General features: G+C 38.6%; 1 protein-coding gene across 1 annotated transcript in view; it reads left to right on the top strand.

The window, feature by feature from the left end:
- Window positions 1–2,618: 2,618 nt before the first annotated feature.
- LRP1B (LDL receptor related protein 1B) overlaps window positions 2,619–16,482 on the top strand; it is a 591,173-nt gene continuing 577,309 nt past the window's right edge. The window contains exons 1-2 of the mRNA XM_049799136.1: window positions 2,619–2,634; window positions 3,604–3,729. Coding sequence (XP_049655093.1) covers window positions 2,619–2,634; window positions 3,604–3,729 — 142 coding nt within the window. The remainder of the gene's footprint in view (window positions 2,635–3,603; window positions 3,730–16,482) is intronic.

The following is a 16,482-nucleotide window of genomic DNA, read 5'->3' as shown; positions in this document are numbered from 1 at the left end:
GTTTCAGAGCCAATAAAACCCTGAACTAATATTAAGCTGCTTTATTCTAAACAAGATCTATTTTTCAAAGTATTTTATAAGTCAGTGTTTTTTTCACTCTGCTAAGTTTTTCTTAAGATAGAAAAGATAAAAACTTAGATCTCCATAGTTTCTGTATTGTTGCATAAAATACAAACCAAGAATTTAATTGTATGGAAATAGCTAAATTATTTCAATTTTTTAAAAAAAGTAGAAAACAAGCCTTTTTTACGAGCACACATGCTCAAAACTGACCCATGTATGAAATAGCTTTTCACAGCTTATTTATGTCCAGTTAGTCTATTTTCATAATCTTTGCCCAAAATGAGAACAAATGTAAGATTTATTTGTGTAGACACATGTGACCATCTGCAGGTTTTGGAGAACCTGGTGCACTAATAGGCAAGGGATAATCACCTACAACAGTGCTTACTGACTGCTGTATCCATGTTCCTCAAAAAAAAAAAAAAAAAAAGCAAGCTTGTTATCTTATTTCCCATCAGCAACCTACCAGTTTTTTTGTGTCAGCCTCATTACCCTTGAGCATGGTGATAGGATACTTGCCTGTTCCATATAGCTCCTTGTTTGAATGCCATTTACTCAGGCATTTATGGTGTTATTCAGACGTTTCCATCGGATTCCTGTTCATTACGGCTGGCAGTAGCACTGTTCGGATGCGTTTTGACTGGCGGTTGGCATTGAGTAGTGAAAAGGGATTTTATTACAGATAAAAGTAGAAAACATAAGGGAATGTTGCAGAGGAGGAAGGTCTTTAAATTAATGGTAGTGTGGCTTTAACAGTTGTCTTTTGCTCTGCTTCAAATTTTACATTTCCAAGGGAGCGATGTTAAAGGACTGTGCAGAACAGGGGTCCGTTCCTTTTGTACTGTACTGTCTTCCTCCCTTACTGCTGGGGTTTCTTTCGAGTCAGCCACTGGACTTAAGGGCAGGGTTTAATACAGACTTTGCACCGAAAAGCTACAAATGAGCAGTTCTGCACGTTGCACAGTGATTTCATTGGCATCACTGTAAGGTCTGTTTACAAATTTGAATAACTAGACTGAAATTCTTCATCAGCTGCAAATGTGATTTTCTTAACACTGGGCTCTGCTTGCTGCAGTATATAATTAGACTTGGAGTATTACTTTTTGGCATAAATGACAGCATTGATTTCTCCTTTTACCCAATTATTGTCAGTTAGGACTTAGAAAAAGAAAACACATTTTTTCCTAAAAGTGTAGTGCATGTAGGTAATTGAGTAGGTTCATGTAGAACCAGTCACCTGTGTAAACTTGACTGTATAAGTGTTTCCACAACTTTTACATTTTTATATTTATTCATTAATGTTTTTTTCACTTATGTGTCAGTTCAGAAATCTATTAAAAATAACATTTAGAAAAATCTAATTTCAAATAACTTGATCTTACAAATTTTAATTCATCAAGTTAGCCATATCAGTTATTTTTTTTCTCTGAGAAATAATTGTTCTTCAGTGGTATAAATAAGTAGACATGGTAGATAACTGGTTTTCTGCTTGTTTTAATATTCCCAGGTCTGTTACAGACAGACATGTAATACACAGAAAACAGTGGTTCACACTGTAGTACAAGGTTTCCATAAAGAAACAGGAATTTTTTGTGGATTTCAAGAATATTATGAAAATAAATATTAAACAGGTCTTCATGGGGGTTTTGCTCATACTACTATATATCTTTGAAATGCTGAAACTTGCCAAACTCCCTTCCTCTTTCTGACTTCCAATGTGGTTTTTCAAGAAGCGCTATCAAAGCAGGACCTTCAGTCATCTCCCTGAAAGATTTAAGCAAAACCACTTCCACGTGCATGTAAACTTCCACTTTGAATTATACAGTCACTCATTTTTTTTTTTTTTTTTTCGGAGAAGATAAAGAGCTGAAATGACTGAGCACTTTCTGCTGTTGAAGTAAAGGCAAAGAATTAAAATATAACAAAAATGCTTTGATTCCTACAGAGTTGCAGGAGCCCTGATGTAGCTAGTTGAAGCAATATGAAACGTATTTATGTAATAGTTGCAACTTTGACTCATTTGAAACTGTAGCCATGAACGGTTTTAGAGACTGACCTTGAAAATGAGGCGAGCACATATGAAATGATAGGTTAATTTTAACAAAGTGTTCCCATAATTATTTCCTAGAGTAATAATACATAAATGTCGCCAAAACTGTGCTGTAAGAGCTTTCCTTTGAAGCTCAGAGTTGGCTTTACAAGCACGTTTAGAAACACATCTTACAGCGAGTAGACAACAGAATATGTATATAGTGTCTGCAAAATAGATATTTTGTTCAGGAGGCCAGCTGAGTTGTTCTGAGGGACTGTGGGGGGTTGTTTTTGTTATCGTGCTAATTCCTAGCTGACATATCAGACTAAAAAATGAATATTGTGACGCTTCCTGAAAAGTCGAAGCACTTAATCGCAAGTTGTAGCAGCCAAGGTCTTTCAAGAGAGCAACTCGGTTCGGCAGGCACTGAAGTTAGCGGTGCAGGGAGCACCGACTTACAGCGTGCTACTAGCGATAAGAAAAAAGTAACGGTATCCATTGGATTTTGGTATGAACTAAAACAATGGCTAGATCTACAAGTGGGATTGGGGTTAATTGTCTCCTTATTTATACGTGGTTTTAGATCATAGTAACAGTATTGACTCCGGTGAAGTTATTTCTTGCTTGTATCAGTGTAAGAATAGTCAAGAAACCTTTTTCCTGGTGACCTTCAATGTAACCTTGTGGAAGGCACTACTGTAATTTATATATTGATAAAATGAATAGAGTATATTGCACAGAGGCTTTGTGAGCTTTAATTAATGTTAGAATAGTTTTACATTAATTAATGATGGAATAGTCTTGAGTTAATTAACTCTTGATCTCAAGGACATCAGACTTTGGTTGAATCTACCAGATAGTTTGGGTGTGCCAGGCTTCCAAAATAGCCCTCTTCTTAAGGCCGTTGTTTTCAAGGTGCTTCAGTGTTGACTTTAAATAACCAAATCTTTTGTTTGCAAATTTGTCACATGAAATATAAAATAGTTTTTATATAAAACATGGAAGTACCTGAACAAATAGTAAAAAAATATATGCTTATTCAAAAAGACCTTTGCTTACAAAAATACGTCCTTGAAAATTTGATTACTTGAAACAACAATTTGAAAATATTTTCTGGGGCAGGAGGGGAGAATGGGGTACCTCCCTGCCGAAAATACAAAGTTAAAGCTTGTTGATTTCTATCTAGTGAACAAATATACTTCGTGGTGAAATAGAGAAAAATAGAATTTCTTAAAATTCTATTTCATAGAGGTAATTTATGCTAATGCTTTTCATGTCTGGTTGGAACGGTTATGGGATGCTCCCATTGAAACATGGCAGCTGGATGTTAGGGCTCTACAGCCTACGTAAGGGTATAGGATATCATTGAATTATTACTTCACGTTGTTTCTATTGTTTGCTTTGATTTCTGATTTCAGAATCACTTTATTTTCACTTTTCATTTTCATTCTGCCACTTTCTTTTTCTTCATTTTTAATCATTGCATTCTAAACCATTTTCGTTTTCAGAAGAACATCAGTTATGTGACGTAGGAGAGTTTCTGTGTCGTGATCGCGTGACTTGTGTCTCCCAGCACTGGCTGTGTGATGGAGAGCCTGATTGTCCTGATGATTCAGATGAGTCTTTAGACACATGTAAGTAAAGAAGGAGCCACTCTTATTTTATCTTCCTTTTAACGGTAACGTTTATAGTTGCACTAACTGTATAATTGAAAGGATGGATTCATTTTTTTTTTTTATAAATCCTGAATAAATCTTCGTATCAAGGGGAACAGGTTACATTCACTGTGTAGGTGAGAGACAAAAGAAATGGAAGAGATGGAAGGTGTTTTGTTCATGTGCCACTTTGTAATGAACACTGTCGCCAGAGCATATGTTCCCTATGCTCTCACTGAGCTGTAGATGAGCTGTAGAGGGCAGAGGCAAAGTCAGACACAGGAAAAATGTATTCCTCTGAAACGAGGGGAGGTGGGGTGGAAATGAATAGTGCAAAATGTTTTCAATAAAAGTATGAAAAGCATGCAAACATCAAAGGGAGGAATGAAAGAAAATGTAAAAACTATAAGGGGGAAAGAAGCAAAGAAAGGAAAATGAGGGAAAGCTTTAATAAAACATGTTTAATTATAATAAAAAGACCTTGTTTTTTTTAATGTGGCTAAGAGCTTCTGAAGACCAGAGTAACAACCTTACAGACTTCTTTCTTATCAGTCTTGTAGACTACTGATGAGGTGATATTAAATCTTAATGTTCCCTTGTTTCCTACGTTCTGAGGAAAATGAGGGAATTTCCTGATTTTATCCCGAGGATAATCACTTAATGTAAGAGAAGAACCATGTATTTTGTATCAAAGCAATACTGACAATCAGGAAGGCTAGAAGTGTGGTTTACTGCTAAAAGAAAAGATCAAACATCAGACAGTATTTAGAAGCCTAATCTTTAAAATTAGGGACAGAAATTCAAGATGTCTGGAAACTAGTTCTGTCTGAGCAAACATTTCACCGATGATTGCAACTTTCCTGCTCCACCATATGTTCTCTGGAACAGATACGAAAATTGCCTCCAGGGCTGCGGTGAGGGTGCTCTGATTAACCGCCTTTGAAACACTTTGGGATTCTCAAAAACAAAATACCGTAGTTGGAGGCCAAAAGGACTGTCATGGTTTAACCCCTGCCAGCAACCATGCAGTCACTTGCTCACTCCTCCCTCTTTCCCTAGTGGGATGGAGAGGAGAATTGGGGCGGGACGGAGGGGAAGTAAAACTCACGGGTTGAGATAAGAACAGTGTAGTAATTGACATGAAATAGAATATTAAAATAATAACAACAACAATAACAATAATTGTAATGAAAAGGAAGATAACAAAAAGAGAGAGAAATAAAACCCAAGAGGGACAAGTGGTGCACAAGGCAGTTGTTTGCCATCTGCTGACCAGTGCCCAACCAGTCCCTGAGCAGCGATCGCCCCTCCCAGCTAACTCCCCGCCAGTTTATATATTCGGCATGACATCCTACAGTATGGAACATCACTTTGGCCAGTTGGGGTCAGCTTTCCTGGCTATGATCCCTCCCAGCTTCTTGTGCACCTCCTTGCTGGCAAAGCATGGGAAACTGAAAAATCCTTGACTTAGGTTAAGTGCTACTTAGCAAGAACTGAAAACATCAGTGTCTTATCAACTTTATTCTCATACCAAATCCAAAACGCAGCACTGTACTACCTACTAGGAAGAAAATAAACTTTATCTCAGCTGAAACCAGGACATACAGTTAAGATTTTATTACTTCACTGATGGTTGATTACTGTCTTCTCTAATATAGTATTTTCAAGGATAGTGTTAATATCTGCAGTTAAAAGTTTTTCTACTAACTAATGAAAATTGTGATAAGAGCACAAAAATGGTCACACACAGTTTTTAATTTGCCTCCTGATATTTAGCACATAGTTCCAGATCCAACAGCTTGCTGGATGCCGAGATGTTTTCCTCTCAAGAACTTTGCATGTTTATTGTACTGGACCATGTGATCTGTGCTCAGTAATGCTATTCAAAGTCGCGGCATATTAAAAACCTAACCTCTGAAGTTTATTGATGGCTTGAAGAAAGGGGGACGGGGTGGGAAAGCAATCCTGCGTCTTCTTGACATCACCCAGCCTGGTCCTCCTGGAAACACCTTCCCCTTTGCAAATGCTAACAGTTTCTGTAGGATGCAGATGTAGCTGTCCGAAGTCAAAGGTAGGAGTTAGCATCATGGCTTTTCTGGTTGTAGAGCAGGAAGATGTTTGAATCTTTATGCACGTAGAGCTTACAGAGCCCTTCGCTGACGAGCTGCTGGTTAATGAGGTACCTGGGCACACTTGACTGTACGGACTGAGATGGTAATCGTGTCGAGTCTGGTGCCCTGTCTCACGCTTTCAGTTCAGTTCAGCTCAGCCCAGGACTCTGTGTGAGAACCAAGCGATGGCACTGGCGTGCTGGGTGAAACTTCCTTACCTATTTGGTCACAGTTATGTTTTGGTCTTCATGGTTCTGTATTTGTTTAGTCAGCATAACTTTCTGTCAAATGTAGTATTTCTTGAAATATGCGTATGTACTCTAAATTCATCAGGTAAGTTGTTTCTCGTTAGAGACGAGTATAACGTTCCTGGACTTTCCTGCTGATACTTTACATCATGGCATCCTTGCATCATGGCATCCGTAAGGAGTTATAAACTACCTTAAAAATATTCTTAGGAAATATTTGTGGGTCTGTGGTGTTAATGCAAGGGATACAGCAGCACCTTCCAGTTTTAGTGCACCTAGTCATGTGTCTGTTTGTTTATAGATGAATGCAGTCTCCATTTGTCAGCTCTTTGCTGACTTACATACAATGAATTATTTGGTGTAGCCTGACAGATATTGCTAGTTGTTCCTATAGCCATAAACAAATGGAGTTTGATTGATTTTCTGTGGATTTGTACCTAGCAATAGGGTTTTCTGGGTTCTAATAATGTGCAAGCATTGATCAAAGCTTTTCCTGCAAGTGGAAGTTCTTAACTTCTCTCCTGTGGGGATTTCAAGGTGTATAAAAGGAGAGAAATTCTCATGCTGCAGCTTTACCCATGGTGAGAATATGAAAAGTCTTATTAGTCTCATCACTCGACCATCTATTTGCCGAAAACTTCTAGGAACTAATTATCTTTGTGGCCTCTCCGCTGGTGGCATTTTAACCAGGTTTTGCAATAGAACCTGAAAGTTATTAGGCTATACAAACACACATGATATGACTGTATCAACTAATTTCCTCAGGAATCCACCTGAAATCATACAATATAGTTCCTTTATTAGCATTAGTAAAGAGATCTAGGCTTGGACAGAAAGCAGAAAAAGGTGGCATTCTTAGTTATCATTAAATTCAGCCTCTGCATTGGCAAAGGTTGGGCCAGGGCTTTATGCAGGCATAGCTTTCATGGCTTTTCAGCGAGCGTGATGGAGGTGTCCTGTCACTGGCTGTGTTGTTCTGAGTTGATAGACAGCTTCCATCACCAGTGTGTTCCCCTTCTACTTCCCATCTTCCACTAAAGGGTCTCACAAATAGCTTTGTAAAACCAGAAGTGAATTCCTACGGCACCTATGCTTGTGTTCTCCTCTGTTTCTTAGCTGTAATTCTTTCTGCTCTCAGCAGAGCTGCTGCTTTTTATAGTGCCAAAGAACCTCGTTCAGTAATTCGTAATGAATAATTTAGTGAACAAATTTTTTTGCTTTTCTGTTTGTAAGTTGTTCGTGAGAAAATTGATTTAAAAAAAATTGTATTAATAAAACACTTGACCAAGTAATTCTACCTTTTCTTGGGTGGCAAGTCTCTAGGTTGTTCATAAGGTTTTTGCAAATAGTCAGGATTCAAAAATCAATTTACTTAACCTAATCGGATGATGCTAGGTTCTTCAGTAGGCTAAATCAGCAAGCTCACTTGAAATCAATAGAACTCTCAGATGCCCCAGAATCTGGCCAGACATGTTTGACTTTTACAGATAGCTGTTGGTCTGGAGGTTGATGCAAATGTTTAGAGGACTTCCTTACTGTAAAAAAGGAAAAAAAAAATAATTGCTGTCTGTATACTCATCTGCCAGACTATTTTGGTGGGACAATTACAAAAGTCAAATATACTGTTAAAAAGCATAGAGTTTAAAAACAAAAGTAGTGACAACCTTTTGTATTGCCTAGTGTCTTTTCACTATTGCCTGCTTTAGGCACTCGGTAATTGGAAATACCCATTTAATACTGTTTTTTCTTGGAGTGATGGTGGTGGTGGTGTCTTGGTTTGGGTTTGGTTTTTTTTGCTTATTTCACCATTCTTGCCACTAGTATTGGTCTTGAGCTGTAAGCATTTGCTTATCTCAGCAACTTTTATAGGGGCTTAAGTAGGGAATTTCACTAATTCTATCTCAAGATCCAGTTTACAACACTGTCATTTTGGGGTACCAGTGTGTGTTGCGTTCCACAGTTGTACCTCTGAATAACATTCATCTCTAAGCCATGCAGTTGCCCAAGGAATATCAATGGCTTCTGAAATCTAGACACTTGATTTGATGTACTGTTACCTGGTTTCCTCCTCAACCTCCTGCTAACAGGGTTGAAATGCAAAAGGTATATTGGCAAATTACTCTATCCATTTAGTACTTCAGGATTTTTTTGTGTGTTTGCAGGTCCAGAATTTCTCTGACTTGCATATCGTTTTCTAATCTCAGTCAATTCACAAACTCCTCTCTGTCAGAATGCATTGTGCTAGGGCAAGGTGAAACAAAGGAGCAGGAAAAGAAATTGCTTGTTTTCTGTAGCTTCTTTCTAGAACTGTACACATTGATTGTGTTTGGTTTTTGTAATGCTCGGTGCAGCAGCAGTTCCAGCAAGGGCTGGTTTATTGTCTCTTCGCTGTGAAGTAGGGGAAGATGCTATAACACTGCCTGATACTTGCCCTGTGAAGAGAGACTTGACGTCTGGCACAAGTATACCCTCAGCTCTTTTCATATCATTCCGTGGCATGTTGAATGCTGCAGTGCTTTGCTACGGCAGAGTTACCCATTAGAACCATCTGTGACCCTAAGTGTTGCTTGAATATCATGAATATCTTACAAGAGGGAAGAAACCACAGTACAATATGAGATCTGCTGCTACCAAGACATGGAAGTACTTGACACTCAGTTATTTTAGCAGCATCAAAATTCTGAAAACAAGTCACGCTGCACTGCCAGACTGCAATTCTGTCTCTTATGCCCACAACTGCGCTTTCTTTGTTATCCTGGCACTATTGTTCTTGTATTTGAGCTTTCTTAAATGGTAGCTGAATGACTGTTTGCATACATGCCACACACACAATTTATTTGTAGTTGACTGGTCGTGAATTGAAAGAACCCCAGTTTGCATTAGCAAATTATCAAATTTGAATGGTCCCTGTCTCTAGAAGTTTGAGTAGATGTAGGCTTATCGTAACATGTTGAAATTATCTTTGATAATAATCTTTCTCTGGGATTTTGAGGGAATATCATCTCCTATAATAATGATTAAACTGAAGTTGAAGGAGCAAAAGAAAGGCAGCAACCAGAAATACCTTGTTTAAAGCTTGAGTCTCACTTTGTTTGCTAAAATAGCTTCTTTCATTCTCTGGATGCCAATTATGTGAGACTAGTTTCACAAGCTTAAAAATTGTTAATTGGGTACCTCAGTTGTAGTTCTTTTACCAGCAAAGGATAAGCTAATTGGATGCCATGTTACTCCTGTGTTATGAAACAATAAAGATAAAATTTCCTAAATCTCCAAATTCTTTTATGAAGATTCATTGAAATTCAATAGAAGCCAGGTTCCGAAACCACTCTTAAGTAGCTTCGGAAAATCCCAGATCAATAAATGACTCGCATACATTGAAGACAAGCTGCCATGAGGTGACTGAAGGTAAATGAAGAAAATGCTGGACATGAGGGAAAAATGCAGTCATGTTTTCACTCTTTGTAATTTTGCTGGATGTAGTTACTATTGAACAGGCATCCTGTTACATAAAACAGCTGCTTATACCTATTCTTCAGCAAGATACTTGACCGTGTTACTGGTCATACTAATTTAAACTGTTTTGAGGTGATGAATGTATACTTGCTTTTTCTCTTTGAATCAGGATCTTTCATATCAGTAGCATAAAACTGAACTTCTAGAGCTCTTGTAGGAAATGAACCGCAACAAAATGACAAATGTCAGCAAATTTTATGAAACTGCTGCTAGTTTACATAAAATTAAGTTAAATGCTTAATGCAGCAATACAATTTTGCCATGCTTTTATGTTAGCTGGTGAAAAGAAGTGCTTCTGACAGTACAAGATGAATGTTTTGAAATAGGATTAACTTTCCTGATACTATTTTTTCAGACCTGAAAAACCCCCACACTTCCCACTGAGGATCGCCTTGCAGTTTACCCTGGCAAAACTACTGTGGTTGGTAACCACTGGTAAAGAAAAGATGTATAAAGATGTATTTATTAGGGCCGGTGTTTTTGCCTTCCTACTTTCTGTCATATAGCCTCTCAGGTCTGCTGTGCTTGATCCCGTTCAGATAGTTTACCATTGCCTGCCTCTTTTTCCCTGTGGTGAACACCTGCGTGACTGCTACCTGGGCTTCAGCTCCTGACCTCTGCTTTACTCCTTACTCCATCGTTTGGGAAAACCGCCGTGCTCGGCCCCTCCAGGAAAGGTCGTTTTGCTGGTGTGATGGGATTGCTGATGTCCTGGTAGTTAACAGAATATTAGAGCAAACAGTCTGGAAAGGATGAATGTTGATGGTGCTCATACCCTCTAAGCCTTTTGGAAAGGTTACAGAGAAGCACCCCATGGAGACAAACCCTGCATTGCATTCGGTCTGGAGGAGCTGAAGTTGTTCCGCTGTGGTGTTTGGGACTGGGGTTGATGAGTTACCTTCCTGAGAGGGTTTGTACTTCGGGGATGTTCCTGTGTTTCTCACCACTAATTCTGCTCATTTTCCCTCTCAGCCACCCCATCTTTGGGTTAGGGGAGCACCTGTCTTGGGCTAGGGAATAACCTTTATGTTTTTGCACTTACTTTCTGTCACAGCTAGCATATAAGCAATGGTATTGAGGCCCTAGAGAACGTTTAGAGGCGATTCCTTTTTGTAATTTCCCAACGGACAGTAATACTACTTCTGAGACACAAGCACGTTGTCAAATTGCTGGAATACATGCGTTTATCCTTCTCTGAATAAAACCAATTCACGCATTTTGTGTGAGTGACTTTGAATACTTGGTGTGACTAAACACACGGCTGTGGCCCCTGCTATAAATTTCTTCCTGATGTTATTTGGACTCGTATCAAATATTTGTACCAAAAAGGTGTGTGTGTCTGGGCGTTGGCAGCCGGGGCTGCTGTGAGGAGAGGTTGGGGCTGCCCGGTGCTGGCCGGTTCCGACCAGTTCCACAGTGTCTCCAGGGCGCGGCCGTGACTGGGCCAGTCAGCCATGCCGGTGGCAGCTTTGGGAAGGCGTATTTAAGAAATGGCAAAACGCTGCCTGGCAGTGAGGAGTGAGGAAAGAAAGAGCCCTGTGAACACCTCGGGTCAGGGGAGGAGGAAGGAGCGGAGGTGCTGCGGCCGCCGGAGCAGAGATTCCCCTGCGGCCTGCGGGGAGAGCATGGAGGAGCAGGTGGATGTGTCCTGAAGGAGCTGTGGCCTGCGGAGAGGAGCCCGCTCTGGAGCAAGTTCTCCCGGCGGGGACTGCAGCCTGGCTTTGAATTAAATTAACGTTCCCCCAGTCGAGTGCGTTTTGCATGTGACAGTAGCCGGTGAGTGATCTCCTTCTGTTTATTTGACCCTCGAGCTTAGCCATCTTATTTTCTCCCACATGCTGTGGAGGAAGGGGAGCGAGCGAGCGGCCGGGTGGGCGTCTGGCAGCCGGCCACGGTCAGACCACCACAGGGCTGTCTCTATCTGATCCCGGTATTATTTGGGCTGTATCTATACAGCCTATATAGGGATACAAAGTGCTAGAGGATTATTAGGAGGAATGCAAAGGTACACTGAACACCTATTTTATGTATCATATACCCTGTCAGCCAGGTTAATGCGCCAGGAACTAAAATTTACGTTGTGCTGAACACAAGGATCTTGCAAGAGCAAGGTGTAAATCTGTCCAACTGGTATCAGAAGTATAGTGCGTCTCGTTCCTGGTAACTTGTCGGGCACTGCTGCCTTATCTGTAAAGGGCTAGCAACAGGGGCTTGGCTTCCAGCAGCATTCATTTTGTAGGGGGCTGCAATTTCATTTCTGTGAATAAACCCAATATTTTTTCTCAAGTGATTGTTTTGAAAGTGACGTGCTACAGCCAGGTAAGCATCGGAATTTGACAGGGAATAGGATTACTTGCTTCTGCTAACTTTTTTTTTTTTTTTAAAATCGTTTAAAAGACTAAAGGCATCAAAAAATTTTTTTTTTTTTTTTTTAATAGTTTATTTTCTAGTCTGTGTATTCATTTCCACTCTGGTTTCCAGTCTGAATGTTCTTTAACATTGTCCTTAGTCCATACACCCAATCCTGTTTCACCCAAACATAATTGTCTTTAAAGGTAGTTGAAGACTTTGCAATAGATTTTGATTGTTGTTCTGAAGTTAGTGTGTTGTATATGCAGAGACTTAAACAATTATTTACAACTTACCAATATAAATAGCTACATTAACTTTTATTATTGGCTAGTAGGTTTTTGTAAGCCTAGCTCGTTTCTGGTTTTCTACTGATGATTCATGCCTTGCAAATGTTTAGCAGGAGATCTGTCTTGTGCACAAAAAGTTTAGAAAAAATCCTTTTTTTTTTTTTTTTTTTTTTATAAAAGCTGTGAGCTCATTGAATGAAAAGATCTTTAGACAAGATTTTCCCTTGTACGTAGGAAAGTGTTAGAGTTATGTGACCACCTGAGTACATAAAATACAGCAATAGACTTCTTCTTGCCTTTCTACATGGCACAAATTTTTCAAAATATTTATTGATGAATTTGGAGGGAGAGTGTGATGTCAAAGTCACAGAATCTCCAGTCTATGTGAAAGATGAGAACCACATGGGGAATGAACGTGTCGTTATTGCATAGAAACTCGGCATCCTTGGCAAAAGGTCCAGGTTCAGATAGGTATAATTTCTGTAGCTCTCCAGCTGCATATTTTCTTTTGGAATAATGTATGCAATAAGAAGTTCAGTATTGAAGGACTTAAAGGTCATTGTGTCTCTCAGTGACATGGTCATTAGAAATACTTTTTTTTTTTGTCTACGGCTGATGATCTTGTGCATGATTTTCCAAGAGTGGTTCATGGGGAATTCAATTAAATGATTGCTGACAAAATAAGCCTCTTTTAAGGTCTGTGGAAACATGTAGGTATAATACAAGGCCAGGATAGAGCCTTTGAAGGATGATGCCCAATACCTAAAACTCTGAAACAGCTCATTTATGGATTAATTGCTTGCTAAAATTGCACTTCCTACACAGAAGCAGATCTAATGGGATATGTACTCATAAGACAAGAAAATGAAAAGATCAATCTTTTGAAAAACCTATAAAAGTAATTCATACTTTGACCAAGACTTTGTTTTCAAGTTTTTAAGCCAAAGCAATTTTATTTTCATAGCGAAGCTATAAATTACACCCCCCCAAAAAGTGCACATATGGAGAGCAGAGATGGAAAGACTTGGCACAGTTTCTCTTTCATGAGGTTGTGCTGGCTGTTAAGCTTAACCTAATGACTCCCCGCCCCCAGCATTAACCTTCTTGACGGTATTTGGTCACAAATAAGACACATGTTTCAGTGTTAATCACGTTTTGGGCGAAGGCCATCTTTCAGGTGCAGTTCCCTCTGGTTTCACAGGAGGGTTGTGTCTCTGGTACTGTCAATGCAGGAGACCCCAGCGAGGAGCTAAGCAATAGCACTGTGGTTGAAAGAAACTGCACCAGTGAGTCTCTAAGAGACACTGGGGCAAAAAATGTCCATCTGCCTGGAAAAGTGGGGCAGTACCTGATCATTAGGCAAGTGATGGAGGGGAGAAATGTGAGATTCCATCATGTTTGTTTTTGTTTGATTTGTTTTTTTAGAAGCTCTTTATTTAGTTTGATATGTACTTTATTTAGTTTTATGTGTACTCATTTGAACTTTTTTCCATTATGATTTTGCCCCTATTTCTATGCACGTTTATTTGTAATCCATTTAATTTGCATTCTCTTTTATAGCATAACAGTTTTATTACTTATTTTATTTTCTCCTCTTTCCTTTCATATTTACGGCCTTGCAACTCTTTCAGGGCCTTCTGTACTTGAGTTACCCCTTTCACTCCAGCTCTGCATTTTCCCACATTTTTTTTGTTTAGTCCCAGTCCTCACTGTTGCTTTATTAATTATTTTCCCACTTCTATTTTCTTGCCTTTTTTAGTTCTGCTGACAAAACTACTAAAATTACTGTGAAAACTACTTTTTCATCCTCCGTGTTCCTATATTTTTCTTCTGTCCTCATCCTAAACACATTTCCTTTCCTCTCTCATAGGTCTCATCCTTTTCTCTTCACTGATGTCCTAATTCTTATTCCTTCATTTTCTGTCTCAGTTTTTATCTTCGTGTTAACAGTCCTTTGTCTCTTGCTATCTTGTCATGCTATTGCTGTTCAATAGTCAGCATCAGGAAAAGAGAGTATTTTGGGAAATGAGGAATGCACATTAAGCAGGATAATTCAGCCAAATATCAAGATGATTGTGAGAGCATTGATTGTTAGGCTGTCATTGCACTCTTTACCAGGAATAGCTTTGGTAAAAGGGAGATAGAGAAATTACTGTATCATAGCATTGTCTATTGATTAGGCATTGATAAAATTTAAAAAGATACTTAGAAAAAAACAGAAGTACATAGCATCATCAAAACCCTTTCTGGCTTTGCTGGTATAAAAAGGTAATTTTTGATAATGCAGGGATTTATAATTTACAGCAATCTTATGTATGAAATTTCTTGTTGAAAGATTTTTATCGGAGGTGATGCTACTTCACCATGGGCCCCAATTGCACTGAGACTCATTACAAATGTTTATAATTATAATGATACATCTGGCCTCTAGATCCTGTACTGGGAGATATGTAGTGTATTTAAATAGTGGGCTGGATGGTATTCTTTATTTGTCACTTAAAAAGTGCTAAAGTGTAATAACCATTTTTCTTCTCAAAATTACTGATGAAAACAACTCTCATTAGCAAGCAGATGGCTTTCTGGAAGAAAAGTAAAATTGCTCTTTTTGAAAATAGGGCTGTGACTTAAAATAAGAATTTAGCTGTGTTATTAGCGATAAAATGCACAGTGGTTTTAGTCGGCAAAGAGGGGCACTTTGCTATGGACGAAGAAATAATGCAAGACAAAAACCTCTGCTCACAAAGAATAATGCATAACTATGACAGAGGTGCGTAACTCACTGTAGCCAGCAGCCTGGATTCAACTGTGCTACATTTTAGCCTTTTAATAAAGCAGAAAATGAAATGATGGAAAAGATTTCATTTCAGAAAGTATCCTTCAGGATTTAGTTCCTTATGTTAACTTATGGATGTACAGATCTAGTGCAGAAAGTCCATGTTTTAGCAGCTCTTACTTTACGCCCCAGTACTTCTGAGTGAAACTTAACTGTGCCAAATGAAATATTCTAAAGTCTGCATTGCTTAACGCCTTCATCTTACATTATTCAAAGTTGCATCAACATCCATGTGCATCTACTTTGTAGGACTGTGAGCTGTGCCCTGAGAAGTAGGGCTTAAATTGGATGTGAAAAAAAAAAAAAAAAAAAGGCATGTCCAATATGAAGTAATTCTGAGTTAGCTCTACTCATGAGAACAGGCGTTCATAGGATTGGAGCCAAGTTTGTGTATCTATTTACTCATGGAGAATGCTAAATTAATTTTTAACATCTGACACTTATAACCTCATTAGAAGCACAGCTTCTTAGAAGGTATAGCTGTTAATGGTGTATTTGCAATAACACGAGTTACCTCAAAGTAACAATGTGGCAAACTTATTTTTCATTATTTAAGTGTTGAAACAAAATCTAGGAGGAAAAAAAATAAGTTGTTGTGGTTTTGTTCATTTTACAATAAAATTACTGCTGAAGTGTTTCTTCTCTTTGCTTTACTTCTTAAGCGTACATAAGTATGCCAAGGCTACAAAGAGCGTCTCTTACTGCCTTTACACGCAGGCTATAGAGAATATTGAGATGGCATTTTCTAACTAATTTTGACTTTTTCTGCTCTACTTCTATACTGGGGTATTTGATATTTTAGCTAATTTTTTATACTATTTAATCTAAAATTGACTTAAGGTGGATCTCTAATATGCTGCCATCTTTGGTTTTCTAGCTTCTTGTTGCAAGAGGTAATTTAGTTTACAAGTGTGCTCCATAACCTAAAGCCAATGGTAAGTTCACGTACAAAAAACAGGTACAAATAATGGATAGTATAAACAATAGATATCTGCTCTACTATTAAGAGAGAGGTTATATAGCATAATACCTGTTCAGTACAATAATAAAGATACATTATTCTTACTGAAATCTATCTTCTCCGACTATATTTTCAGTAAAAGAAATAGCACCTGTTGTTGTCTTGCCTTTCAATGAATTTGTCTCCAACCTCTTCCTCTCCTTCAGTCTGGAGTGTTGCTGGTGGCCATAGCTCTGCTTTCAGTCCCTGGCAAGTCTTGTACAGGAGAGCACACGGTGAGCTGGGACTGCAGGGGCAGTGTGCCCTTTGCCCAGTGTATAAAATTAATAAGGAAACCTACTCGGATGTTGGATTTTTCCATAAGAACAAATATTTTGTTTCATTGATTTGTAATTCCCTGCTCAAAATGAGACAGTTCAGTTTAATA

This window comes from Accipiter gentilis, chromosome 1 (assembly GCF_929443795.1).
Source record: "Accipiter gentilis chromosome 1, bAccGen1.1, whole genome shotgun sequence".
Lineage (NCBI taxonomy): Eukaryota > Metazoa > Chordata > Aves > Accipitriformes > Accipitridae > Astur > Astur gentilis.
Note: the sequence above shows the minus strand (reverse complement) of the source record. Positions and strands in the feature narration are given on the sequence as shown.